Source organism: Cricetulus griseus, chromosome 4, assembly GCF_003668045.3.
Source record: "Cricetulus griseus strain 17A/GY chromosome 4, alternate assembly CriGri-PICRH-1.0, whole genome shotgun sequence".
Classification (NCBI taxonomy): Eukaryota; Metazoa; Chordata; class Mammalia; order Rodentia; family Cricetidae; genus Cricetulus; species Cricetulus griseus.
In genome coordinates, this window is record NC_048597.1 from 176,915,917 (window position 1) to 176,942,033 (window position 26,117).

Consider the following 26,117-nt stretch of genomic DNA (forward strand, 5'->3'; position numbering starts at 1 on the left):
TCAGAGGTGTGGCTTGCTTCTGAAAGGCCTTTGCCTCTGATGGGGTTATTTTTTTCTTCCTTTATGTGTAGCTTTGCTGTGACAGCATTTTCAACCCTGTTTTGTTCAGCTTTTATTTACCAGGACTTTAAGATTTATTTTTATTTGTGTGTGTTTTGCTTGCATGTATGTATATATGTGTGCTATGTATGTGTCCGGTGCCTGCAGAGGCCAGAAGGTCATTGGGTCTCCTGCAACTGGAGTTACAGGTGGTTGTAAGCCTCTATGTGGGTGTTAGGAATCAAACCTGGGTCCTCTGGAAGAGAAGCCAGCACCCTTCATCAAACATTCTCTCTAGTGCCTACTGGAAATTTATTGAGACATACCAGTATTTGGTATGGAAACTAATAGATTTCTTTCTCCCTCCCTCCAGGTATTTCTTGTGGGCGCATTCATGTGCCAATTTTAGGAAGACTGGGGACCTTGGACACTCAGATTCTGCGCAGAGCTCCTCTTAGAACCTTTTCAGAAACACCAGCATACTTTGCTTCAAAAGATGGGGCAAACAAAGATGGCTCTGGAGATGGAACTAAGGTTATTTTTGTCTTTATTGGCATCTATACATTTCCCATCTTTAAAGAGCTAATTATAATAGTAGTGTTACATGTTAGCTTAAGTGTGTTCTGTAGGAAACATGAAAAGATCTGAAATATGAATTGTATAAAAGTTCAATATAATTTTGTATTTTATTTGTTGTGGGTTTTTGAGGCAGTGTCTATGTGACTTGGGCTGCCCTGCAAATTGCTGTGTAACCCAGGCAGGCCTCGAATGGGATCCTCCCACTTCAGCTTCCTGGGTGCCCACCCATGCCCAGCGTATTCATTGCTTAATTTGTACGAAACGATATTGCATAATCATTGTACTTAGTAAGCAATAAGCAAAGTTTTTTTTTTTTTTTTTTTTTTTTTTTGGTTTTTCGAGACAGGTTTTCTCTGTGGCTTTGGAGGCTGTCCTGGAACTAGCTCTTGTAGACCAGGCTGGTCTCGAACTCACAGAGATCCTCCTGCCTCTGCCTCCCGAGTGCTGGGATTAAAGGCGTGAGTCACCACTGCCTGGCAAGATGACTATTTTAAATGAGATGGAAAATGTTATTTATCAGAATAAGCCAGGCTGGTGGTTCATTTCTATAATCTCAGTGCTCAATAATAATTCTTGATTAATTTCATCCAAGAGAATTACTTTATAGAGTAACATTTCTTCCGGTTTACTTTCAGCTATTTAATATTCATGTTAATATAAATTATATTTTTTAAAATGGTTTTCAGATAACTACATGTGTTTAACTAGAACTGATTTGATTTTTATATGATAGATCTTTTGACACCAGTGGCACTAGATACAAACTAATTATTTCAGCCTGGAAATTATAAGATTAATACAAATTATTGTTTACAGTTAAGCTACATGTAAAGTGGTGTCTGAAACCAATGATTGACTATCTTTTTTGTGAACATTAGAAATCTGTGAATGAAGGAAGCAGTAAGAAATCAGGCTCTGGGAATTCTGGGAAAGGAGGAAACCAGCTTCGCTGTCCTAAATGTGGCGACTTGTGTACACATGTAGAGACCTTTGTGTGTAAGTATTTTGAGTTTTCTTTTCCCCTCTTTTTTACTTTATTTTATTTTATTTTATTTATTTTTTTGTTTTTCGAGACAGGTTTTCTCTGTGCCTTTGGAGGCTGTCCTGAAACTAGCTCTTGTAGATCAGGCTGGTCTTGAACTCATAGAGATCCACCAGCCTCTGCCTCCTGAGTGCTGGGGTTAAAGGTGTGCGCCACCACTACCCAGCTCCCCCCCTTTTTGTGTAATTGGTTGAATGTGTAGAAATTAGAAACCAGAATTATTTTTGCCTTGAACTTTAGTGATTTTCTGAATGTTCAAAAACATTAAAAATCCCTAATATGGATAGGACTTTAAACTGTAAGAGATAAAATATTTGCTTGTTTAAATTTGCCTCAAAATGTTCATTTTAAATTTTGATTTTGTGAGTTTTCGTGTAATTGTTAGGTTTTAGGGAAACCAAAACCTACTTACACTCTTTGCTACATTCTTCAACTGGTTAGTATCTCGTGCTGGGAACATCAGTCATTCATGTTTTAAGGTAATTTCCCTTCTGGGGACTGATGTACCAGAAGAGATAATACCCCAGTATTAGGAAAAGCTTGATTACTAGTGATTCAGACACTAAAAGAAGAAATCAATGATTCCTACTTCTGATAGTGCCCTGAACTATAATAGCAAAGGGCATTACATCAGAATGACTCATTAAATGCTTTAGAGCTACTTACAATCAGGGAAATTACCCTGAACCACTTTAGCCTTCCTATGTGTCATTGTCAGAGGCTTCTTTCCTTGTTTTCTTCTCCCTTCTTCCCCCTTCCTTCATTTATCTCTTCTTCCCTTCCCTTTTCTCCCGTCTCTTCCATTCCCCATGTTTTTGAGACCATTTTACTGTGTAGTCACTTGAACTCTATGATCTCATCCTCCAAAGTATCAGTACCATAAGGAAGAGTACTACGCATGGCATATTTTTATAGTTTTGGGAAGACTTTTTTTTTGTTTTGTTTTTTTTAAGACAGAGTCTCTACATAGCTCTGATTGTCCTGGAACTCACTCTTTAGTCTAGGCTGGCCTCAAACTCAGAGATCCAACCTGTCTTTGCCTCCTGAATGCTGGGATTAAAGGTGTGGGCCACCATACCCTGCAGCTAATATAGTAATTTTAAAGTAGCTCTATTGCACAATTTGAATATAAGATTCTTCATAGGTTTAATTAGTAATTAAATAAATGGGTAAAATGTAATTTGGATCATAATATAAAGTAAAAGTGTTGGAACTGAATGATGAAATTTTCTAGACAAATTTGACATGATACAATAAAATTCTAGAGTCTGGGAGTTGCTGTTCCTAGCTTTGTAAGAGTACTGCTATTATGACTCTTTGTGTGACTTTAAGTTACATTTTGCTGATAACCTATAATGTCCAGTGTCTTCCTATGTGTTTGGCCATTTGTGGGTGTTCTTTGGCTATATGAATCAATATTTGAAGTCTGTTCATTTTTTTTTAAAGATTTTATTTATTTATTTATTTATTTATTTATTATGTATACAACATTCTGCTTCCATGTATATCTGCACACCAGAAGAGGGCACCAGATCTTATAATGGATGGTTGTGAGCCACCATGTGGTTGCTGGGAATTGAACTCAGGACCTCTGGAAGAGCAGTTGGTGCTCTTAACATCTGAGCCATCTCTCCAGCCCATTAAGGGTATTTCTAAGAGTTAAAAAATTATACCTTAGCTGGGCGGTGGTGGCGCACGCCTTTAATCCCAGCACTCGGGAGGCAGAGGCAGGTGGATCTCTGTGAGTTTGAGACCAGCCTGGTCTACAAGAGCTAGTTCCAAGACAACCTCCAAAGCCACAGACAAAGCCTGTCTCGAAAAACAAAAAAACCAAAAAAAACCAAAATATTATACCTTATAATTAATGTCACCCCCTGGTATTTTAATGAGTAAAATTGTGTGGTTGAACTTGAATAGACACCAAACATGCTTCACTGAAAACTTGTATTGAAAATCCAGTATTCAAGTTAAAAGTTTTGTTTTGCTTTGAGTCAGGGTTTCTGTGTGTGGCCCTGGCTGTCCTGGAACTCAGAGATCTACCTTCCTCTGCCTCCCAAGTGCTGGGATTAAAGCCATGCACCACCACTGCCTGGCCTTCAAGTTAAATTTAAGCAGCCTTTCAGTATCAAGCACAGACAAGATGTTGGTGTTTAATCTCTTTCCCTTTGACCTAATTTCTGTAGAGAAATATTTTGGTCTTCTGTTTTCAAGCCAGAGTTTCCTGTCACACAGCCTGAACTGGATGAGTCTCTTCTCTGCCCTTTAATCCTTGCCCTGTTTACCATCAGTAACAGCTGTGAACTTGTAACTCACTATAAAATAGAGATGCTCACTGTTTTCTCTTTAATGAGACATGGTGATTCTGTATTTGAACTTGTGTTAATTTGTGGATTTGATAGCTTGACATTTCTTTAAACATTTACAGGTGATCATTATATACAAAGTGTATTTGAGTCAGTCCTTTAAAAAAAATATGTACAGTGTTCTGCCTGCATGTATCCCTGCAGGCCAGAAGAGGGCACCAGATCTCATTACAGATAGTTATGAGCCACATTGTGGTTGCTAGGAATTGAACTCAGGACCTCTGGAAGAATAGCCAGTGCTCTTAACTGCTGAGCCATCTCTCTAGCCCAAGATAAAAACTTTGTATGTGTATGTGTGTCTGCATGAGTTTATATTGTTAACACTTGTGTGCAGGAGCCCAGTAAACCTGAAGAGATTGTTAGATCCCCTGGAAATGGGGTTATAGACTGCTGTGAATTGCCATTTAGGTGCTGGGGCTGGATTCAGGTTATTTGTAACAGCAGTAAGCTTTTTTTTTTTTTTTTTTTTTTTTTTTTTTTGGTTTTTTGAGACAGGGTTTCTCTATGGCTTTGGAGGCTGTCTTGGAACTAGCTCTTGTAAACCAGGCTGGCCTCGAACTCACAGATGCCTGCTTCTATCTCCGAGTGCTGGAACTAAAGGTGTGCACCACCACTGCCCGGCAGCAGTAAGCATTCTTAACCATTGAGCCACCTCCCTAGCCCCTAAATTACACTTTAAAAAATAAGCTTAAAAAGTAGTGGGTTTTGACAGGCATTGGCTCACGCCTTTAACCCCAGCACTCGGGAGGCAGAGAGGCAGGTGGATCTCTCTGAGTTCAACTGGCCAGCCTGGTCTACAGAGCGAGTGCCAGGACAACCTCCAAAGCAATACAGAGAAACCCTGTCTCGAAAAAACAAAAACAAAAGTAGTGGGTTTCTTTTTTTTTTTTTTTTGGGTAGGGGATGGTTGGAGACAGGGTTTTTCTGTAGGTTTAGAGACTGTCTTGGAACTCTCTTTGAAGACCGTGCTGGCATCAAACTCTCAGAGATCTGACTGTCTCTGCCTCCTGAGTGCTGGGACTAAAGGCGTGCACCACCACTGCTAGGCTAGTAGTGGGTTTCTGTAAGGGTTTTTCACACATCTTCAGTTTGGGATAACCTACGGCATGTATTTTAATTGGCTTTGTGTTTCAAAATGGAAACATAGGACTAGAGAGACAACTCACTGTTGAGAAAGCTTGCTACTCTTCCAGGGGATCCAAGTTCAGGTTCCAGCATCTACATTGAATGGCTTACAGCCACCTATAACTCTGGCTTCAGAGGACACCCTCTTCTGCCTCCTGCACCCCACCCCCACCCCCCAATCTCTCTGCATGGCCTTTGTGTTCACATGTGTTCTCAAGCACAAAGGCGCACAAACACATGTGCCCTGACAAAGACACACTACATAAAAAATAATAAAAAAAAAGAATGCTGGGATTTATTTATTTATTTGTTTGTTTGTTTATTTATTTTTGAGGCAGGGTTTCTCTGCATATCCCTGGCTGTTCTAAAACTCACTGTAGGCCAGGCTGGCCTCAAACTCATCTGTAGGCCAGCCTGATATACAGAGTGAGTGCCAGGACAGGCTCCAAAGCTACACAGAGAAACTCTGTCTCAAAAAAAACAAAACAAGAAAGTTGGTGTTTGAGAGCCAAGCTGTGGTGCACACCTTTAATCTCAGCCTGGACTACAGAGTGAGTTCCAGGACAGGCTCCAAAGCTACAGAGAAACCCTGTCTCAGAAAACAAAACCAAACAAAACCCCATTTCATATCAACTTAAGTACTGAGGTTTTTCAGGAGAAATACAGGAACTCTTGCACTCTTGTCACAGTTCACACTAGGGTTTCAGCAAAGTCTGTTCTCAAACTCATTTTAACAGTTCTCTCTGGACAATGGACAGCTGAATAGCAACCAGATCTCCTAATGAATCTTAGATCAGGAAAAGAACCTAGTGGAAATGAATAAAATAGCTTAATTTCATTGTTTTTAATACATTTTTTCTTTTATGTGTGTTTATGTGCAGAGATCAGAGCATATCTTTTGGCAGTTGGGTCTTTCCTACCATGTGGGTTCCAGGGGTTGGATTCAGGCTTAGAAGCACACACCTGAACCCATTAGCTATCTTCCTTGCCCAGTTTTATTTTGTGTTTGGGTATAGGGTCTTACTTTCTGGCTCAAGCTAGACTGTGACTGTGCTCAGTATGACCCTCTCAAACTCCCATGCTGAGATTACAACCATTTGCTGCCACAGCCAATAGATAGAAAGTCACCTAGCCAAGGCACTGTTCCACCTAGCCACATTGTCAGCCCTACAGCAAGTTTTTAAGGTGAGCTCTATTGAAATTATTCCTCAAGTTTTCTTCTTTTGACCTCTTTTTCAGCTTCCACCCGTTTTGTCAAGTGTGAAAAATGTCATCACTTTTTTGTTGTGCTGTCAGAAGCTGACTCAAAGAAAAGCATAATTAAAGAACCGGAGTCAGCAGCAGAGGCTGTAAAGTTGGCATTCCAGCAGAAGCCACCTCCACCTCCCAAAAAGGTAGAAGCTTATTCTTCTTCTTAGAGGCATTTTACCCCGAAGACATTCCATTGCTTCATTCTTTCTGTTTATGTTAAATCCTAACACTAAGTTTATAAGGTTTTTACCTTTTTTGGTTGTTTTTGCTTTGTTTTGAGACCCATATCCCATGTAGCCCAGGTTAACCTTGAACTCCCTGTGTCATTGAAGATGAGCTTCTGATCCTGTAGCCTTCACCTTAAAGTGCTGGTATTACTTGCATATGCTACTGTGCCTAGCTCCATGAGTTTTTTAATTTAATGCACACTCATATGTGTGTGTGTGTGTGTGTGTGTGTGTGTGTGTGTGTGTGTGTAGATCAGATGATAACTTGATATGTCACCATGTTTTTGATGGTATGAACTCCAGTATGATTTGGTCCTGTGAATATGACAGAGTGTACACTGGTTTCTTTATGAGAACCCAGAAGCTTCTTGGCCCTATGTTCTCTGTTCTGGCCATTTTTCCGTGGTTTGCACAATTAACACTACTTCTCACTCTCTGCCTGATTGTGTTCTTCTGTGTTTATGGCATTCATGTATGTCTGTCTCTGTGTGTATTGTGGCAAATTTAATAATTCAGAGATATAATTTGTAAGGAATGAGTGAGATTTGAAAAAACTTTAAATTACAGTTAAAGTAATGGTCACACAAAAATAATGTAAGTTTTATGTATTTACTAATTTGTAGCTTTTTGTACATCTGAGTCAAAATTCTAGAAAATACATACATGATTTAACTTTTCAGAAGTTGTGTTTGCTTATGTGTTCATATGCATTTGTTCATCTGTGTGGTTATTATAGAGAGGTCACTCAGTCTGGCCTTGAACTTGATCCTCCTGCCTCTACTTACCACACTATAGGATTACATACATTCAATACCATGTGCAGTTTAACAGTTCCTTTTTCACTAAAAATTCAAGAAATTGATGTCTGGTTCCAAACAGTTGATAATACGAAGTGTGAACCAGAACTTTAATTTTTATTTAACAAAACTAAGTTGTGTGGCTCAGTGGTAGAACATACAAGGCCACATCCAAGTCCTTGGGTTTGAATCCCAGCACTGCCTCCCCTACAGAAAGGAAAGAAGAAAGCTTTTAAGTTGCTATCCAGGTAAATGAATAACTTTTCAAATTTACTTTTTTAAAAATTTATGTGTAAGTGTGTGTACACATGTGTGCATGCATGTGTGTGCATGTGTAGGTGTGACTTTGTATGCCTGCTGAGGTCAGAAGAGGGGGCCAGATTCCCTGGAGTTGGTTACAAGCAATGCCAAGCTGTCAGATTTGGGTACTGGGAACCTAAAGTCCAATCTTCTGTAAGAGCAGCAAGTACTCTTAACCACTGAGCCATCTCTCTAGCCCCACACTTCAATTTTAATGGGAATCTTTTTTTCAAATTTGAACTCTAAGTAAATTTGTTTAGTGTGTACTTTTGTAATTTTTTTTATGATGGCTCATAGTGAACTGTTCGTACCTAATCATTTTTCAGATTTATAACTACCTCGACAAGTATGTTGTTGGCCAGTCGTTTGCTAAGAAAGTACTTTCAGTTGCCGTGTATAATCATTATAAGAGAATATATAATAATATTCCAGCTAATCTGAGACAGCAAGCAGAGGTTGAGAAGCAGACATCATTAACGCCTAGAGGTCAGTGTTTTTGTAATTGACCAAAATGTAGATTGCTATGTTTAATCTTTATTTGTAACTCTTTGTCTGAAAGTCATTTTACTGCAGCACAACATACTAAATTATCCCTTAGTAGATGATGAAATCATTTTGGAGGGTTACCAGTACCATTAATTTTTTTAAGTAGGTAAGAATAAGAAATGCCAAAGTACATTAACTTTTAGATAAGGTAAGTGTATTGTTTCTTAACTTGAGTTGCAAAGTAAAATGTGTTTCTTGAGGTCTCTTTAGGAAATGTGTGAGAAACTCAGCTGTGGAGCACCTGCCTGGCACTCACAGGCCTCTGCCTTTGATCACTACCACCACAAAAACCAACCAAAATTGGACAGATCACTGCAGTGCTCTGGACAACTCTAGTTTTTCCTCTCTTGGGTTCAGGATACAGAATTTCATTGCCTAAGACAGATATAAACAGACTTAACACAGCATCAACAATAGAATGTGAGGTGAAGGGCGAATTTATAAATTATTCAAAGTATAATTCCTATTTAGAAGCTGAGATTCTAATATCATTGTACTATGTAATCTCAATTTACTGTGACAATAGAGTAGTGGAACATTTTTTATATAAATTACAATTCAATTAAAATTAATTACTTAGGTTTTTGTTGTCCATGGAGCCCTGATTTCTCAGCATTTTAGGTTCTTTTAGTTATCAATTTGAGAAATTTCTGCTAAATGCTTTTTAGTATATATATCTTTTAATGAAGACACCTGTTGAGCTTATTGCAAAATAGTTATGTGGTAACAAGAGTTGACCTTCTTTTTAGAAAGCGGAAGTCATATCTGTGGTGGACTTAGGACCTTCTCTCTCTTTCTCTCTCTCTCTCTCTCTCTCTCTCTCTCTTTCTTTCTTTCTTTCTTTCTTTCTTTCGTTCTTTCTTTCTTTCTCTCTCTTTCTTTTTTTGTGGTTTTTTTCAAGACAGGGTTTCTCTGTAACAGTCCTGGCTGTCCTGGAACAGGCTGGCCCGAACTCACAGAGATTCACCTGTCTCTGCCTCCCGAGTGCTGGGATTAAAGGAGTGCCCTACCACCACTTGGTGGACCTTCATTTGTCCAAAGAGCACGATCCAGTCGTACAGTAACTGTTTTCTGGTTTTTTCCAGTCAATAAATTAATATCTAAATTGTATGAGGTGTGGGAAGAGCAAAAGGTTTCACATTCATAGTATGAAGAACTTCAACTCTTATAATACTTAAATTATCATTCTCTTAAAATAGGTGCTAATTTTTACATTCTAATTATGTGGGCAACCATCATTAAGCTTGGTTTTTTGCTTAACATAGAAAGGATGTTACATAGAAATTGTTCATAGTGTGAAAAGGTAAAAACAACGAATACATCATTTAAATGAGTTTGGAAGAAGCCAGGAGTAGACATTCGTTCTTGACTACCCCAAAATAAGCAAATATATATTTCATGTTGTTGCCCTTTTTTATCTCCTTTCTTAGAGTTAGAAATAAGAAGACGGGAGGATGAGTACAGATTTACAAGTAAGTTACCTCCCTCAGGTCTTGTCTGTACTCATTATGGTTTTTTTGTTTTTGTTTTATTGTTAGTTTTTTTGTTGTTGTTGCTTTGTTTGTTTTTTTGGTTTTGTTCTTTTTGTTGTTGTTTTTTTGGTTTTTTTTTTGTTTGATTTTTCAAGACAGGGTTTCTTTGTGTAACAGCCCTATCTGTCCCACAACTAGCTCTGTAGACCAAGCTGTCCTTGAACTCAGATCTTCCTGCCTTTGCCTCCCAAGTGCTGGGATTAAAGGCGTGGCCACCACCCAGCTACTGGTTATGGTTTCTGAGATTTGCATCTCAGTAGTAGTGATGATGTATTGCCTTGTATATTACCAAGAAAGAGTATTTAATCTTTCTTGTGTATTATTTAAATGAGTCTATTATATGTGATATATAAGTTTGAAACAACTTTTCATAATTTATATATTTTAGATATTTTAAAAGTTATTTTATTTTTATCTGTATACACTTACTATATGTTTCTGTATGTGAGTAAGTACAGATGACAGCAGGCTGTACCAGACTTTTTCCTTTTTTTTTTTTTTTTTTGTTTGGTTTTTGTATTTTGTTTTAGAAGACAGGGTTTCTCTGTGTAACAGCCTTAGCTGTCCTAGAGCTTGTTCTGTAGACCTGCCTGGCCTTGAACTCAGAGATCCACCTTCCTCTTCCTCTGGTACTGGGATTAAAGGCCTGTGACCTCACTGCCCGGCTTAAATTTAAAGAGACAATTATGTTGTCTCTTGTGAATGAGTGCATGAGTGTGTGCATGTGTGCGCTTGATATGGCACCTAGTTGTATAGCCAAGGCCTGGTCTCGGGTTGTAGAGTGAAGTTACAGATGCATGCCGCCATGCCTTGATCAAGTTTGTTTTAAATTTTTGAAAATACCGACATGTAACTAATAATATAATAAATAAAAATAAGACATGCAGGTAGTAGGGTTGGAAAGATAGTTCAGTGGCTAAGAGCAGTGCTGCTATCCAATGGCAGCTCACAACTATCTGTGACTCTATCCAGTGGATCCAATGACCTTTTTGTCCTCCATGGGCACTAAACAGGCAAGTGGTGCTCAGACATACATACAGGCAAAACAGCTGTACACATAAAAATTGAAAAAAAAAAAAGATGTAAAGTTAGTGCACTTGAATTAGATTACATATAAGAATGTAACATCTAGACCAGGTGTATAAGCCCAGCACTCAGGAGACAAAAGGATGTGAATTCAAGACCACTCTGGCCTGAGTTTAAATATAGAGAATACACAGTCTGACAGCTGGGGAACCTGCATAACCAGGCCCCCTGAACATGGGTGTCAGTTGGGGGGCTTGGGAAGTCTATGGGCTGCTGACAGTGGAACCAGTATTTATCTCTAGTGTATATATGGGCTTTGGGAGCCCATTCCCTATAGAGAGATACACTCTCTCAGCCTAGATATACAGGGCAGGGCCTAGATCCTGACCCAAATGACGAGACAGACTTTGATCCCCCATGGGAGGCCTCACTCTCCCTGCGGAGTGGAATGGGGTGGGATGGGGAGATGGTGGGGAGAATGGGAGGACAGGAGGAGAGGGAACTGGGATTGGTATGTAAAATAAGATTGTTTTTAATTTAAATAAAAATAAATAAAAATACAGAGACTCTCAAATCTAAAGATATAATCAAATATGCAATCAATACTAACAAAATTGGGCTGATATCCAGTGAAAGTAGTATAAATTAAAGTCTATAGTGAAATACTAGTCTTTGAAATACTCATGTAATATGTACCAATTCTGTAGTATGCACATTTAATGATACTGATAACCCATCCACTATAGTAATAAGACACCCATTATTTACATTTTAAGAAGTAATAGTAGGCCGGGTGGTGGTGTCGCACACCTGCACTCCCAGAACTAGGGAGGAAGAAACAGGCAGATCTCTGTGAGTTAGAGACAAGCCTGGTCTACAAGAGCTAGTTCCAGGACAGCCTCCAAAGCCACAGAGAAACTGTCTCTGAAAAACAAACAAAAACCAAAAACAAACTAATAGTAGTTAAGAGCCTCAGTTAAAGCAGTTTGTAATTGTATCGATTGGCTTGTAAACAAAATTTCAAACATTTAAGTATAATTTAATCATTAGGTACAGTTTAGTTGTGTCCTATGTAAATATTCAGGTTCTGAAGTTAGAGCATTAGACCAAAGTCATTTAATACAAGTTTGCATTTGATGTGCAAAGCCTGATGGCCTGAGTTCAATCCTCAGAACCCACATCAAGATGGGAAGAAAGACTCGATGCTACAGAGTTGTCCTCTGACATCCACATTTACACCTTAGCCTGTGTCCACCACCCCAAGCCTTTTCTCCTTGCTTACAGTAATCATAATAAAATAATTAAAAAAAGTTTTGAGCCAGGCTTTCCATATGAAGTCATGACTGTCCTGGACCTCTCATAATAGACCAGGCTGGCCTCAAACTCACAGTCGTCCGCCTGCCTCTGCCTCCAGAGTGCTGGGATTAAAGGCAAGAGCCGCCACCACCAGGCTTAAAAGTATTCTCAATTAGAGATCTGATTTAGCTCTCAGATACAAATGGTTTTTCTCCATTATTGGAGCAAAAACAGTTTCTTCTCGTTCTGCCTGCCTCCCTCCTTCCCTCCCTCCGTCTCTCCCTCCCAGACTCTTCTTCCTCCCGACAGGGTTCTTCTGTGTAGCCCAGGCTGTCCTAGAACTCACTCAGTAGATCAGACCAGCCTGGCCTCAAACTCAGAGGTTTGCCTACCTCTACCTCCAGATTGCTGGGTTTAAAGGTTTGTACCACCTCTGCCCAGCTGTAATATTGTTTCTTAAATCTGAGTGCCAGATACAATCCTTATTTTGAATTTATACTGTATGAGTAATTCTTTTTTTTCCTTGGTGGTACTAAAGAATGAACCTGGAGCCTCATGTACTAACTAACCAAACAAGTGCTCTGCCACTGAGCTATATTTCTAGTCTTTGTATGAGTAATTAAACTATTGGAAAATATCAGTGATAAGAGCAAGTGCTTCTATAATAATAAGCCTTATCTTATAGGTAGACTGTATTGTTTTATATGTGATCAGTTAATCTTTCCCAAACATGAAAGGCATAAACTTTTATTTTTACCTATATTTTATAGATGAGAAAACTGGAGGACACAAACATAAGCAGTTTACCCATTGACACATACCTGTTGAGCTCCATGTCTCTGGCCATCACTAACTAACCTTTTTGCTCATAGTTCTTATTGTGGAATAATGGAATAACAGGAATAGAGGGCTAACTGAAAGGAGAGTCATCTCCAAGTATAATCTAGGGCACATACTCATAGAATAATAGACATTATCTTTACCAATTAAATTAGTCACTTGCTTGTTTTATTGTACATGTGGACCAACATAGCATGTATGGAGATCAGAGGACCACTTCCAGAAGAGCCACTTTGGAGCAGTGTTTTTCTTGTTTCTGCTGCTGCCCTGTGTATTCCAGGCCAGCCTTGCATCTCTCAATACAGGCTTTCCATGGGTTCCAGGAATCAAACTGAAGTTGTCCTTGTTATTCAGCTAGAGCTTTTCCCAGCTTTGGAGGCTGTCTCCAACTCACAGAGATCTGCCTGCCTTTGCCTCCCAAGTGCTGGGACTAAAGGCGTGTGCCACCACTGCCCAGCATATCTTTTAATTTTTTTTTAGATTTATTTATTACGTATACAGTGTTCTAACAGTATGTGTGCCTGCAGGCCAGAAGAGGTAACCAGACCTCATTACAGATGGTTGTGAGCCACCATGTGGTTGCTAGGAATTGAACTCAGGACTTCTGGAAGAACAAGCAGTCAGTGCTGTTAACCTCTGAGCCATCTCTCCAGCCTGTCTTTTAACTTTTAAGAAATTACGTAAATCATTTCTTCATTGGGCAGAGCTAAATCAAAGTCAAGCTTTCCTTTATCATAGTTCCTACTTGGATTTTCCAGGAACTAACACGAAATTTTGCCAATAGCAGCTAAACTCAGACTGAAGAGTACGTTTTCTTCTTACCTAATGTAGATAATAATGTGAATTACTAACTCTCAGGGGACTTTACAACTTGAGTTCTGTATATATTGCATTAGTAATCTTAACGATTAGAATACCTTAAGTATGTTTTTTTTTTTTTTTCCCCCCTGAGACAGGGTTTCTCTGTGGCTTTGGAGGCTGTCCTGGAACTAGCTCTTGTAGACCAGGCTGGTCTGAACTCACAGAGATCCGCCTGCCTCTGCCTCCTGAGTGCTGGGATTAAAGGCGTGCGCCACCACCGCCCGACGCATGATTATTTTCAAAGTGATGGTTGATAGAATAGGATAAAAATAATTGATGTGATTGCCAAATTATTACTATTCTATTGGCTTGTTTAAAATGGTTACTAGACAGCACTATGATTTTCTTAACTCATTTCTTAGGAGCAGCTTAAAAAGTTAACCCAGGGGACTGAAGAGATGGCTCAGTGGTTTAGTTCACTTGATGCTTTTGTAGAGGATCTGAATTCAATTCCCAACATTCACATGGTGACTCACACCATCTGTAATTCCAGTTCCAGGGAATCCAGTGCCCTCTTTTTGCCCTCAAGGACACAGACATGCAATGGTATACATATATGCAGGCAATACATATACATAAAATATAAAATTATAAGCAAGTATCAAATAGTCACAGAAACCTCAGTGAGAACTGAGGACAATTTGGTTATTTACTGAGATGGATACTCCTTAAAGACTCAGTCAGTTCTTTCTCCTACTCCAGAGAAAACAATAAACATTCATTTTTGTAAACTAGTACTTCACCAGCAGTATCGTCTTTCCTAGTATTTAGTCTGTTGAAGGGCCCAGATCTAGTTGATACCCAGTAAAAATCAGTTATTCAGAAGAGGTTATTGATACTGAGATTTACCACTCTTGGTTTCCTGCTGTACTAAAAGAAACATTTTTACAGGAAGGCGAGACTAGAAAAGGCCTGTGTCACAACAGAAGCATTCACAGAGAAGTCAGGCAGCTTTCCATGATTGCATAAGCAGGAGGCAGCCAAACTGAGACTAGAACCCAAGTTTTCTTATTCCCTCTTCCTTCTTCCCCTCTTTTCTTCTCTGTTTTCTCTCCATATAACTGTAGTTGGCCTGGAACTCACTTTGTAGTGCTAGCTTCCCTTGAACTCACAAGAGTTCTGCCAACCTATGCTTGCCTAAAAGCGTGCTCTCCCATACTTGTCTCATTCATTGTATTTCTTTTTCTCTGTAGTTCAGCTTTTCACTTGTACAGAAAGGAAGACAGGCAGATCTTAATTTTGCATGTTATCTTGAAATCAATTGTACTGTATATTCTCATAACAACTGACTGTTTGAAGTTAATAGGACAGGTAATTATGCTGTTTTATAGATAGGAAGTAGAATCAGATAGTAACTTATGCAAGATTGTGCAGCTCTTTAGAGGCGAAGGCAGGCTGGCAACTGAAGCACTGTTCTGTTCCTTGTCAATCTGAAACTGTTCCTAGTTAATTTGAAATTCTCTTTAAGGTAAAGCAGTGCTGACATATTTGAGTTGTTTCCAATAGTGACTTGTTTTTGGATGTAGGATTATATGGAAGATTTTTCAAGTAAACTCAGGTGCAGCTCTAGTAATCCCTTTGATATTTTTCTGCAGAGTTGCTTCAGATTGCTGGAATTAGCCCACATGGCAATGCCTTAGGAGCATCTATGCAGCAGCAGGTTAATCAGCAAATGCCTCAGGAAAAACGAGGAGGCGAGGTATTGGATTCTTCTCATGATGACATAAAACTTGAAAAAAGTAATATTTTGCTGCTTGGACCAACTGGGTCAGGTAAACAACATTTTGGGAAACTTTATTGCCTAGTTTTTAAAAATAGAGAGTGATACTGTAACCTTTACCTTGTAACTATAGTGGATTCTGGCTCAGGCCTGCATATAATTATAACAGTTGGGAGGCTGATGCTGAGGATTGCCACAAGTGTGAGGCTGGCTTGGTTTGCAGCATGAAAACCTTTTTCAAAAAACAAAACAAAAAATGTAAGATTGCTCTGGCTACATCATTAGTGTTCACTGTTTAGACCTAAAATGAATTTGAGATATTTGTGTGGGCCTTTGGGCTGATTGCTAAATTTAATTAACATATTAATTATATAAATGTCTAACTTGGTAAAAACAATAAAATTAATGAGATCTGAATATAATAGAAAACAGATGTAAGAATTAATGTCTCAAGTTTCATTATATACTTAAGCCTATTTTTGTAGAAAAAATTGTAAGACAGTATATTTTTAGTTACTCTTTTTGTTTGTAGGTAAAACCCTGCTGGCACAAACTTTAGCTAAATGCCTTGATGTTCCTTTTGCTATCTGTGACTGTACGACTCTGACTCAGGCTGGATATGTAGGTGAAGATATTGAATCTGTGATCGCCAAACTTCTCCAAGATGCCAATTATAATGTAGAAAAAGCACAACAAGGTATGTTGTAAAGTGTAACTTGTCAAAATGTCTTTAGAAAGCAATCTAATATTAAGGAGTAGTATAACTCTCATTTGAGTCAAGGGCTAACTAACATTTTCTAATTATTGGAAAGGATCCGATGTTACACATTCTAGCATGCTTGTTTGCTTTGTCTTATGGCTGCAAAGATAGCTGGTAGGGCGAAAACAGACTGTTACTATTCTTTTTTAGATCTTAATATTCCCATTGGTTTTCTTGTTCTTACTCCTCCTCTCCAGATTTTCAGTGCTGGGAGTGGGGAAAGTTTGGAGACAGGGACAAAGGCAAGACTGAATAAGTATTCGTAACAGTAAAGTTATAGTTATTAAGTAGCAATGAAATAATTTTATGGTTGGGATCACCATAAAATGAGGAATTGTGTTAAAGGGTTACAGCATTAGGAAGTTTGAAAACCATTTCTCTAGGACAGTGCTCTAGGTGATAGATCATTGAGATGGCTCAGCAGACAAAAGCACTTGCCAGCAAGCCTGATGACTTAAGTTCAATCATCTGAGCCCACATAGCTGAAGGAGAAAACCAACACTTGGAAGCTGTCTCCTGACCACCACACATGCTATGATACATGCATTCCATATTCATGCAAACATACACACACTAATAAAGAAATGTGTATTTTAGGAGATAGAGGAAGGAAGAGTAAACTCAAGTTTTATTAGTTCTGGCAAATGCCTCCTCATTCTTAAATGCTGTGTCTTACCTTCCCCCCCCCAAAAAAATTGAATTTATTATTAGTCATATAGACAAATAAACTATAAGGTCTTGTCAAATAGCATTTTGATTATCATTCTCAAATTATATGCTATAGAATCAATTCCATAATAATTACATGAAAAGATGAATGAGGAAGATAGTTTCTTAATGATGAAGCCTTTACATGTTAAGTGTAAAAAAAAATTGACTAACTTTGCTTTGTAGCTGTCCGTTTTTTTTGTTTTTTGTTTTTAAAGCTGAGACTATTTTGTGCCTTTCTTTTTCATATTATAAATAGAATCCTCCTTATTGTAGGAATTGTCTTTCTGGATGAAGTAGATAAGATTGGCAGTGTGCCAGGCATTCATCAGTTACGGGATGTAGGTGGAGAAGGCGTTCAGCAAGTAAGCAGTTGAATATTTTGTTCAAGCCCACTAAAAGGAAGGGAATACATCAGCTTCCCAAGTATTGTACGTTTGGTTTCACATTCAATTAGATTCTGTTTTATTTCTCCCACCCTAAAATTCATATGCCACTTTATTATTTAATGTGGGTTTTTTAGGCAAGCTCTGCGTAGTCCAGACGCCCTTACATTTGCAGCAGTATTCTTGCTTCACCCTGCTGAATGCTGGGATTATAGGCATGTGCCACCTAGCTTTACATGCAATTTAAAGTAGGTCAGATCCTAAAAAGAGGTTATTAATGATTTTAAATAAGAAAGTCCATTTCTTAGGAAATTTAAAATATTTTTAAAAACAGAAAATGTAAGATTAATCTCTGTTTTAGTTTTATTCTTCAGAGGCCCTTTTAAACATTTCTAGAAGACTGAAGACTAGACATGAATAACCCATTCATGTGTCTTAATCCTCCTATTTAATTACAGGATTAGTATAAAGGCCATGATGTAGCTCAGTGGTAAAGGGCTTACCTTGTATGCTCAAGGCCCTGGGCTCAATTCCCAGCACCAGAAGAAATAGAGGGAAGGAGAGATGAGAAGGAAAAGAAAAAAGAAAGGGAAAGAAAAGAAAGCAGATGTGTCGGCACACATCTGTAATCCCTGGGCCTGTATGGAAGGAGTGTCATCATTGCCTACATAGTGAGCTTGAGATTAGCTTCATGACACTCTGTCCCAAAAAGAAGATGGTATAAAACAGCATTTCATTTCTTGTAAAATCATAATGAAAGTCACCATATGTTGTCCACCTTAATAAACTTTATCTCTAATGACAATTAGCTGTGACAAACCAATTTTTTGACATAATTATGACTATGCTTATCAAATATGCTGGTTAATTTTTTTCCCCTGAATGGTCCAGAGCTTCCAAGCTGTATAATCTTTTTATAAAGGCATCTTAAAGTATACTGTCAAAGATGACTACAGAATTAAGTTAGGATTAAAGAATTTATGTGAAAGTTCGGTTATGTTTCAATTTTGAATATGTGCAGTATTTTGCTTACATTTTACAGAGCTATCATTCTGTCTGTATTAAGAGTTTACCATCAAGATAGGTATGGTGGCTCATGCCTGTAATTCAGCACTTGGAGAGGCTGAGGCAAGAGGACCACTGTTTGAGACCAGCCTGGGCTATTTAGCCACATGAGGAGGGGTGGTAGGGGAGGGGTTTAAGTGGGGAGAGGGAGGCTTTACCATCAAACTCAACTTCTTTAGATGACTGTTTCCTGAATTGCAATTCATTTATGAAGTACCAAAGTGATAAGTACAGTTGGTTTTTATTTTGGTTATAGAATTGTGGGAGCTTTTGTTAGTTATGCTCATTGGCCGTAACCATGTATTATTTTCCCCCGTTGAATCCTATTCTTTTATAATAATGTCTTTGCATATGGTAATGCTATAATTCATTCATTATCAGGGTTTATTAAAACTTCTAGAAGGCACAGTAGTCAATGTTCCAGAAAAGAATTCTCGAAAACTCCGTGGAGAGACAGTTCAAGTTGATACAACAAATGTCCTGTTTGTGGCATCTGGTGCTTTTAATGGCTTAGACAGAATCATCAGTAGGAGGAAGAATGAAAAAGTAAGTTTTTCCAAGCATTTCCTTTGAAATTCCACATGAGATAACATAAAATTTCATAGAATGGATACTTAGCTTCAATTCTCATGTCTACTGGTTACCAGTCACTGAATTTTTTTTTTTTTTAGAAAGATCTAATATATATCCCTAGTTGTTTGAATGAATAGTAGGATTCCCAAATACTTACGAATTAGCTGTGCATTGGGAGGCAGAAGCAGGTGGGCGGATCATTATGATTTTAAGGCCAGCCTGGTCTCAGTGAGTTCCAGATCAGCCAGGATGACAAAATGGGGCCCTGTCTCAATGTATGTATGTATGTATGTATGTATGTATGTATGTATGTATGTATGTATGTATGAATATTTTAGAAGTCTAACTTGATGAGTTTAACTTTATTTTGTCTAAGGAGTTTTAGCTGCAGGAGGAACAAATGGACTAGGACAGCTGTGGCCCAGCAAACAGCATGTCTCATTGTCATAAATCACTGCTGGCTTTTTTGAATAGAAGGAACTTAGAAGGAACAAAGGGAAGGACCAGGATTTTATTAAATTTATTAAATTTCATTGATGTTTTTGTTGGGAAAAAAATTGTTAAAAGCCATGATTTTAATTGGGGCTTGGAATTCAGGGTGCACATCCAGCACCAAGTAGTCAGTTGGTTATAGTGAAATGTAATGGTAACATAGTGGGTGACAAGAAACCCAGAACATCCCTGTATTTTTCATGCTTTTGTGTTTTATCTTGTAGCCACCAGCATATTACATAAGACATTTCTAAGTGGATGTATTGTAGATGAACTTTCTGACAGTTGCTTCAAATTGTCCTTAAACTCTTACTGTATTTTTTGTTTTGTTTTTCGAGACAGGGTTTCTCTGTGGCTTTGGAGGCTGTCCTGGAACTAGCTCTTGTAGACCAGGCTGGTCTCGAACTCACAGAGATCCACCTGCCTCTGCCTCACGAGTGCTGGGATTAAAGGCATTTGCCACCAACGCCTGGCACTGTATTTGTTTTAATTATTAATTTAGTAGTACTTGCATAGCCTACACTCTGGTCACAGGTTCTGAGCCATGTAATCAAGCTTCATTCAGCATGGTTATAGTTAGGTCCTTTTTTTAGTTTTCCGAGACATGATTTCTCTTATGTAGCTTTGGAGCCTATCCTAGCACTTGCTCTGGAGACCAGGCTGGCCTCGAACTCCCAGAGATCCGTCTGCCTCTGTCTCCTGAGTGCTGGGACTAAAGGCATTTGCCACCAACGCCCGGCCTATAGTTAGGTTTTTTTTTTTTTTTTAAGATTTTATTTATTTAGTATACAGTCTTCTGCCCAAGTGCCAGCAGAGGGTACCAGATCTCATTCAAGGTGGTTGTGAGCCACCATGTGGTTGCTGGGAATTGAACTCAGGACCTCTGGAAGAACAGTCAGTGCTCCTAACCGCTGAGCCATCTCTCCAGCCCCTAGTTAGGTTCTTATTTTAGCCAATTTATTTCATTCGAGCTGCTGAAATTCTAAATAAGTTAACAGAGGATCCTCTATTTCCTTTGTGTGTGAGAAACATGGTAACAGATAACCTTGTATTTGGGCCCTTGTTCTAATATTAATAATTATTAGTGCTGCTTCAGACTTCCAAAAAGGATTTGATAGTATACATATGTAAAATTAAAAGAAATGCTAAAGTTGATTCTTAAACATGTCAAAAGAGGATTTGCCACATAATTTTAACCTATTGGGAATTAGGTCATTTCATTTAGCTGTGAATTTAATGGAAAATTTAAGACCTGAATTCAAATCTTAGCTTTGCTATTTTGAGAAGCAAGCATTGGTCAAAGTACCTCTGTGATCCTGTTTCATATGGGACTTATAGGTGGAAAGGACTTTTGCAACATCTATCCTCTGTTTATAACCCCTTATCATTTCTTGAATAGTATCTTGGATTTGGAACACCATCTAATCTGGGAAAGGGCAGAAGGGCTGCAGCTGCTGCAGACCTTGCTAATCGAAGTGGAGAATCCAATACTCATCAAGACATTGAAGAAAAAGATCGGTTACTCCGTCATGTGGAAGCCAGAGATCTCATTGAATTTGGCATGATACCTGAGTTTGTGGGACGGTTACCTGTGGTGGTTCCTCTGCATAGCCTAGATGAGAAGACACTTGTACAAATATTAACAGAGCCACGTAATGCAATTATTCCTCAATATCAGGCCTTATTCAGCATGGATAAGGTAAGGTTTTAATTTTTCCTTTATGATTTTCTTTTGATATTAGAAGTTTATTAAGTTAGCCCAGTATATTAAAAAAGAGAGCCCTGCTCATCTGAATACCAGCCTATTCTTTCTTCACTTAGTCTAGATGTAGGAAGGCACAATGTGTTACATGCAGCATTTGAGAGTTGTTTTTATTTTTCTGAATTAAAAATGACTATTGGAGGCTGGATGGTGGTGGTGCATGCCTCCACTCCCAGCACTTTGGAGGCAGAGGCAGGCAGATCTCTGTGAATTTGAGATCAGCCTGGTCTATAAGAGCTAGTTCCAGGACAGCCTCCAAAGCCACAGAGAAACTCTTCCTCCAAAAAACAAAAACAAAAACAAACAAAAAATACAAAGATACAGAGAGAAGTGTCAGCCTAACTCAGCCTTTCCAAGCCAAATACATAGAATTGTTTTTTCAGCTTTGCTAGTGTGAATGCTTTTGCTGTTCACATACTGTGTATATTTTTATCTACTTTTACCTAAGTCATTCTAATAGTTCTTACATCTAAACATGGAGGTCACTCTAGCCATCACATCCAACCAATCAGATAAATTTTGAGTTTTATGAATTTAGCATATCTGAATATAAGTTTTTCTCAATTTCCATGTAAGCACTTTACTGCTGAGCTGCATATGCAGCCCAAGGAACAAACTTGTGAGTCATAATAATGATACTGCCATTGGTTAATTGATTAAAAAAATACTGCCTGGCCTGGTGTTGGTGGCGCACACCTTTAATCCCAGCACTCAGGAGGCAGAGGCAGGCGGGTCTCTGTGAGTTCGAGGCCAGCCTAGTCTCCAGAGTGAGTGCCAGGATAGGCTCTAAAGCTACACAGAGAAACCCTGTCTCGAAAAACAGAAACAAAACAAAACAAAACAAAATACTGCCTGAGAATGACATTCTAGGGTTTTTTTGTTTGCTTGTTTGGTGGGTTTGTAGCAGCCCTGGCTGTCCTTGAACTTACTTTGTAGACCAGGCTGGCCTTGAACTCACAGAGATCTGCCTGCCTCTGCCTCCAAAGTGCTGGAATTAAAATCATGTGTCACCACCACACATCGAGGATGGCATTCTAAAGTATTATGAACAGTGACAGACTTGTCTGAAGTTTTGCCTTTTTAAATACGGAGTAACAGTGTTATACTCTTTGAAATGTACTTAGACAGCTAGGGGAATAGCTGAAGGGTAGAGGGTAAGGCCATGTGTTCAATCCCCAACACTACAGCCCAAAAGACCATCTGTAATGAGTCTAAGTGACAGTGATCATCTAGTCTATAAGGAGTTAAGGGTTGTCAGATAGAGGCCACACCAGCCTAGCCTCTATCTCTTGCCTTTTCCTGAGTCTCAGTTTACTTAACTTTCTGGAACGTATTTATCTGTGAAATAGTCATTAGTTCTTTTATATATTATAAAAACCTCTGAATCTGGAAGATTAATAATGGTCACTACAGTTAGTAGATCAAATGCTATATATCTGTATTAGGAAAAGATCACCAAGGATTTGCTTACGTTTTCATTTGTCTTTTTTTTTTCCATCTGTAGTGTGAACTGAATGTTACTGAGGATGCTTTGAAAGCCATAGCTAAATTGGCCCTGGAACGGAAAACAGGTGCACGAGGTCTTCGGTCCATAATGGTAAGTTGGAGTTATAAAATTAACAACACCCCGCTAGATTATTATTGATCTAAATTTGGTGTTTTGTTTTGCACTTGCCAGCATATATGTGTGTGTATTTGTTTACATGCATGCAGATTCATGTGCATGAAGGCCAGAGGTTGATGTTAGATGTCTTCCATTTTGTGGGGTGGATAGGTGTTGAGACAGGGTCTCACTATAGCTCTGGCTGTCCTGAAACTCCCTTTCAGACCAGGCTGGCCTCAAACTCACAAAGATGGGTCTGCTTCTTCCAAGTGCTAAAATTAAAGATGTGGGCTACCATGCCCCTACAGATGTCTTCCTTTATCAATTTGTTTACTGGGAATTGGTCTCTTGCTGAACCTAGAGGCCCTGGTGTTTAAGGTTATTACTAAGGACAGACATAGGCAGGCAAACTGGAAGAACAGGTGATTGATTCAGTAGACATGGCTGTAAAATTTGATGTGTCTGCAATTCCCTTTACCCCTACGTATAGGAAAAACTCGTTTTCTAAAGTTTTCTTAAGGTCTCCTGCTGCACTTGAGGTTCATTTGTATCAAAGTTTGAAATTGAAGAACTTGGTAGAAGTGATTTTAGGATTAATTGACATAAAAGTAAGGATTATGAGTTGACTGCCTCAGTCATAGAAAAGGCCAGGCATGCTGGGCAGTAGCATGTAAGTTTGAAAGTTCAGACTTTGTATGTGCACATTGCCTAGATAGACAGAACAATAAGCAGTTGACTTACTTGTAAAATGACTTGAATGTAATTAGAAGCTATTTTCATATAACAAATATGAAAGCTGTTACATTGATTAAAACTGAAAATTTTTTAGTTTCCTTCCTAATTTATTACCTTTTCTCTCTTTAGGAAAAGCTGTTACTAGAACCAATGTTCGAAGTTCCTAATTCTGACATTGTATGTGTGGAAGTTGACAAGGACGTAGTAGAAGGAAAAAAGGAACCAGGATACATACGGTAAAACATACTCTCAAGCCAGATTAGAGCTAAAAGGACCTTAACTACAGTTACAGATGGCTGTGAGCCATCATGTGGGAGCTGGGAATTGGACTCAGGACCTCTGGAAGAGCAGCCAGTGCTCTTGACCACTATAGCACGAATTCTAGTTGATATTAATAATAAAAACCCTGACTCAGATATTGGGGTTAAAGCTGAAGGCCTGAAAAGCAAAGCCACCAACCACTTAAGAGTTCTGACTTCCACCAGTGCTTACACCGAAGGAAGGGGTGATCCTGTCCTCAGAGTGTACTGCGCTGCTCCTCAAACTGCACTGAGCTCCTGTCTCCTTCAGCCTTATATTGCTCTCTGATGCTAGGATTAAGGCATGGAATCCCAAATGCTGAGATCACCTTTGTGTGAGCTTTTTCTCTTTACACTGGATCAGTTTCATGTAGCTCAGGCTGGCCTTGAACTCACAGAGATCTGTCTACCTCTGTCTCCTGAGTGCTGGGATTAAAGCTGTGTGCCACCACTGCCTGGCCTCTATGGCTAACTAGAGTGACTAACTTTGCACTAGGATCTTCAGGAAAACTTTGTTAGATCATAAACAAAATATCATCACAAACTGCTGAGCCATTCCTCCAGGCCTACCTCTACTTTTTCTGCAACAAGCAGTATACAAAAGAGACAGATAGCCGGGCGTTGGTGGTGCATGCCTTTAGTCCCAGCACTCAGGAGGCAGAGGCAGACAGGTCTCTGTGAGTTCGAGGCCAGCCTGGTCTACAGAGTGAGTGTCAGGATAGGCTCCAAAGCTACACAGAGAAACCCTGTCTCAAAAATGAGAGAGAGAGAGAGAGAGAGAGAGAGAGAGAGAGAGAGAGAGAGAGAGAGAGAGAGAGAGAATGTCCATCTGTGTGTAAAGGGGAATACCTGTAAGGCCAGCATTCTATCTCCATCTACACTATGAATTTGAGGCTAAGCTGGACTACATCATGAGATGCTGTATCACAAGGCAGAGACAGGCAGATTTCTTGAATTTGAGACCAGCCTGATCCATGAAATTCTAATTCTAATACAGCCAGGGTTACATGGAGAAACCTTGACTTAAAAAAACAGAAAAAAACAAAACAAAAAAATAGTATTTTAAGTATTCAAAATGCAGAGCCTAAAATATATTGATGCTAATTTTCTAATTGATGAATGACTTTCCGTGGCTTGCCCCGGGTGTTTATTTTTTGGACACAAGCTGACCTTGAAGTCACTAAGTAGCTAGGAATAGCCTTGAACTCCTGAGTGCTAGGATTACTGGTGTGCATGCCCCAAGCATATTCAGCTCTTTTTAATGGCCTTCATAAGTCTAAACCCTTGTTTACAGAATTTATTTTTCCTCAGATGACAAATTTGATAGCTTTATCTATCTTAGGAATCAGCAGGCTTTCTCCTAATTTCTTCAGAGTCATACTTTTTCTATACTACAGCTGCTCCAAACTGCCCTACCACAGAAGCAGCCTCAGACAACACATAAATGGATGAGCATGTCAGCATCCTGTTGTTTACAAAGCAAACAATGGGCGATTTAGTTCCTAAGTTGCAGTGCATTTCGGCAGTAGCTTTATTAGGGAAATCAATGAACTCTTGTATGACTTAATTCCCATATCTCGCCACTAAGCAGTCCTAATATTTAAAAATGCTCTTCTTGTTTTCTATTTTGAAGGGTTATTTAGCTATGAAGATTAGTTTACTAATCTGAGTCTAAAAAAAATCATATTCACCTAATTTTGTTGAAAAAAAAATGGCTTTTCATTACAGGGCTCCATCAAAAGAGTCCTCTGAAGAGGAGTATGACTCTGGAGTTGAGGAGGATGGATGGCCTCGCCAAGCAGATGCTGCAAACAGCTAAACTGTCAGAGTCCTGCCTGTACATACAGCTTTACCTTGTTCTGTTTAGGGTCATAACAGTTTCCGAAGTCTGGCATTAAAGGCATTGAATCTATCTTGGATATCATACATGGTCAGAAGCCTTTAAGATAAGAATCCGATCATGTATATTATTGTAACATCACATTGATTTATACAGAAAACAGTACATGGACTTTAATGACACAATGTTTAGAGATAAAAATGTACATTATTTTGGTTCTGTTTTTTAAAAATATGCTTTAACTATAAATTCTTAGGAATTCTTTTAAGCAATGCAGGTATTGCAATAACTGTGGACTTTACAATAATGTTACTCTACAAATGAGAAAATAAATTCTTTAAAGTTGTCTA

At 38.8% G+C, this 26,117-nt stretch overlaps 1 protein-coding gene across 2 annotated transcripts in view; it reads left to right on the forward strand.

The window, feature by feature from the left end:
* The window catches only part of Clpx (caseinolytic mitochondrial matrix peptidase chaperone subunit X), a 34,129-nt gene extending 8,012 nt beyond the window's left edge, over positions 1-26,117 (forward strand). Inside the window, exons 2-14 of one of the 2 annotated variants that reach the window (XM_027411332.2) lie at positions 413-573; positions 1,497-1,614; positions 6,388-6,542; positions 8,050-8,209; positions 9,700-9,741; positions 15,420-15,596; positions 16,077-16,241; positions 17,289-17,377; positions 18,845-19,009; positions 20,928-21,227; positions 22,795-22,887; positions 23,758-23,864; positions 25,656-26,117. In XM_027411332.2, the coding sequence (XP_027267133.1) occupies positions 413-573; positions 1,497-1,614; positions 6,388-6,542; positions 8,050-8,209; positions 9,700-9,741; positions 15,420-15,596; positions 16,077-16,241; positions 17,289-17,377; positions 18,845-19,009; positions 20,928-21,227; positions 22,795-22,887; positions 23,758-23,864; positions 25,656-25,746 (1,823 nt within the window). In that variant the 3' untranslated portion in view covers positions 25,747-26,117. The remainder of the gene's footprint in view (positions 1-412; positions 574-1,496; positions 1,615-6,387; positions 6,543-8,049; positions 8,210-9,699; positions 9,742-15,419; positions 15,597-16,076; positions 16,242-17,288; positions 17,378-18,844; positions 19,010-20,927; positions 21,228-22,794; positions 22,888-23,757; positions 23,865-25,655) is intronic. The other variant, XM_027411333.2, reaches the window with a different exon arrangement.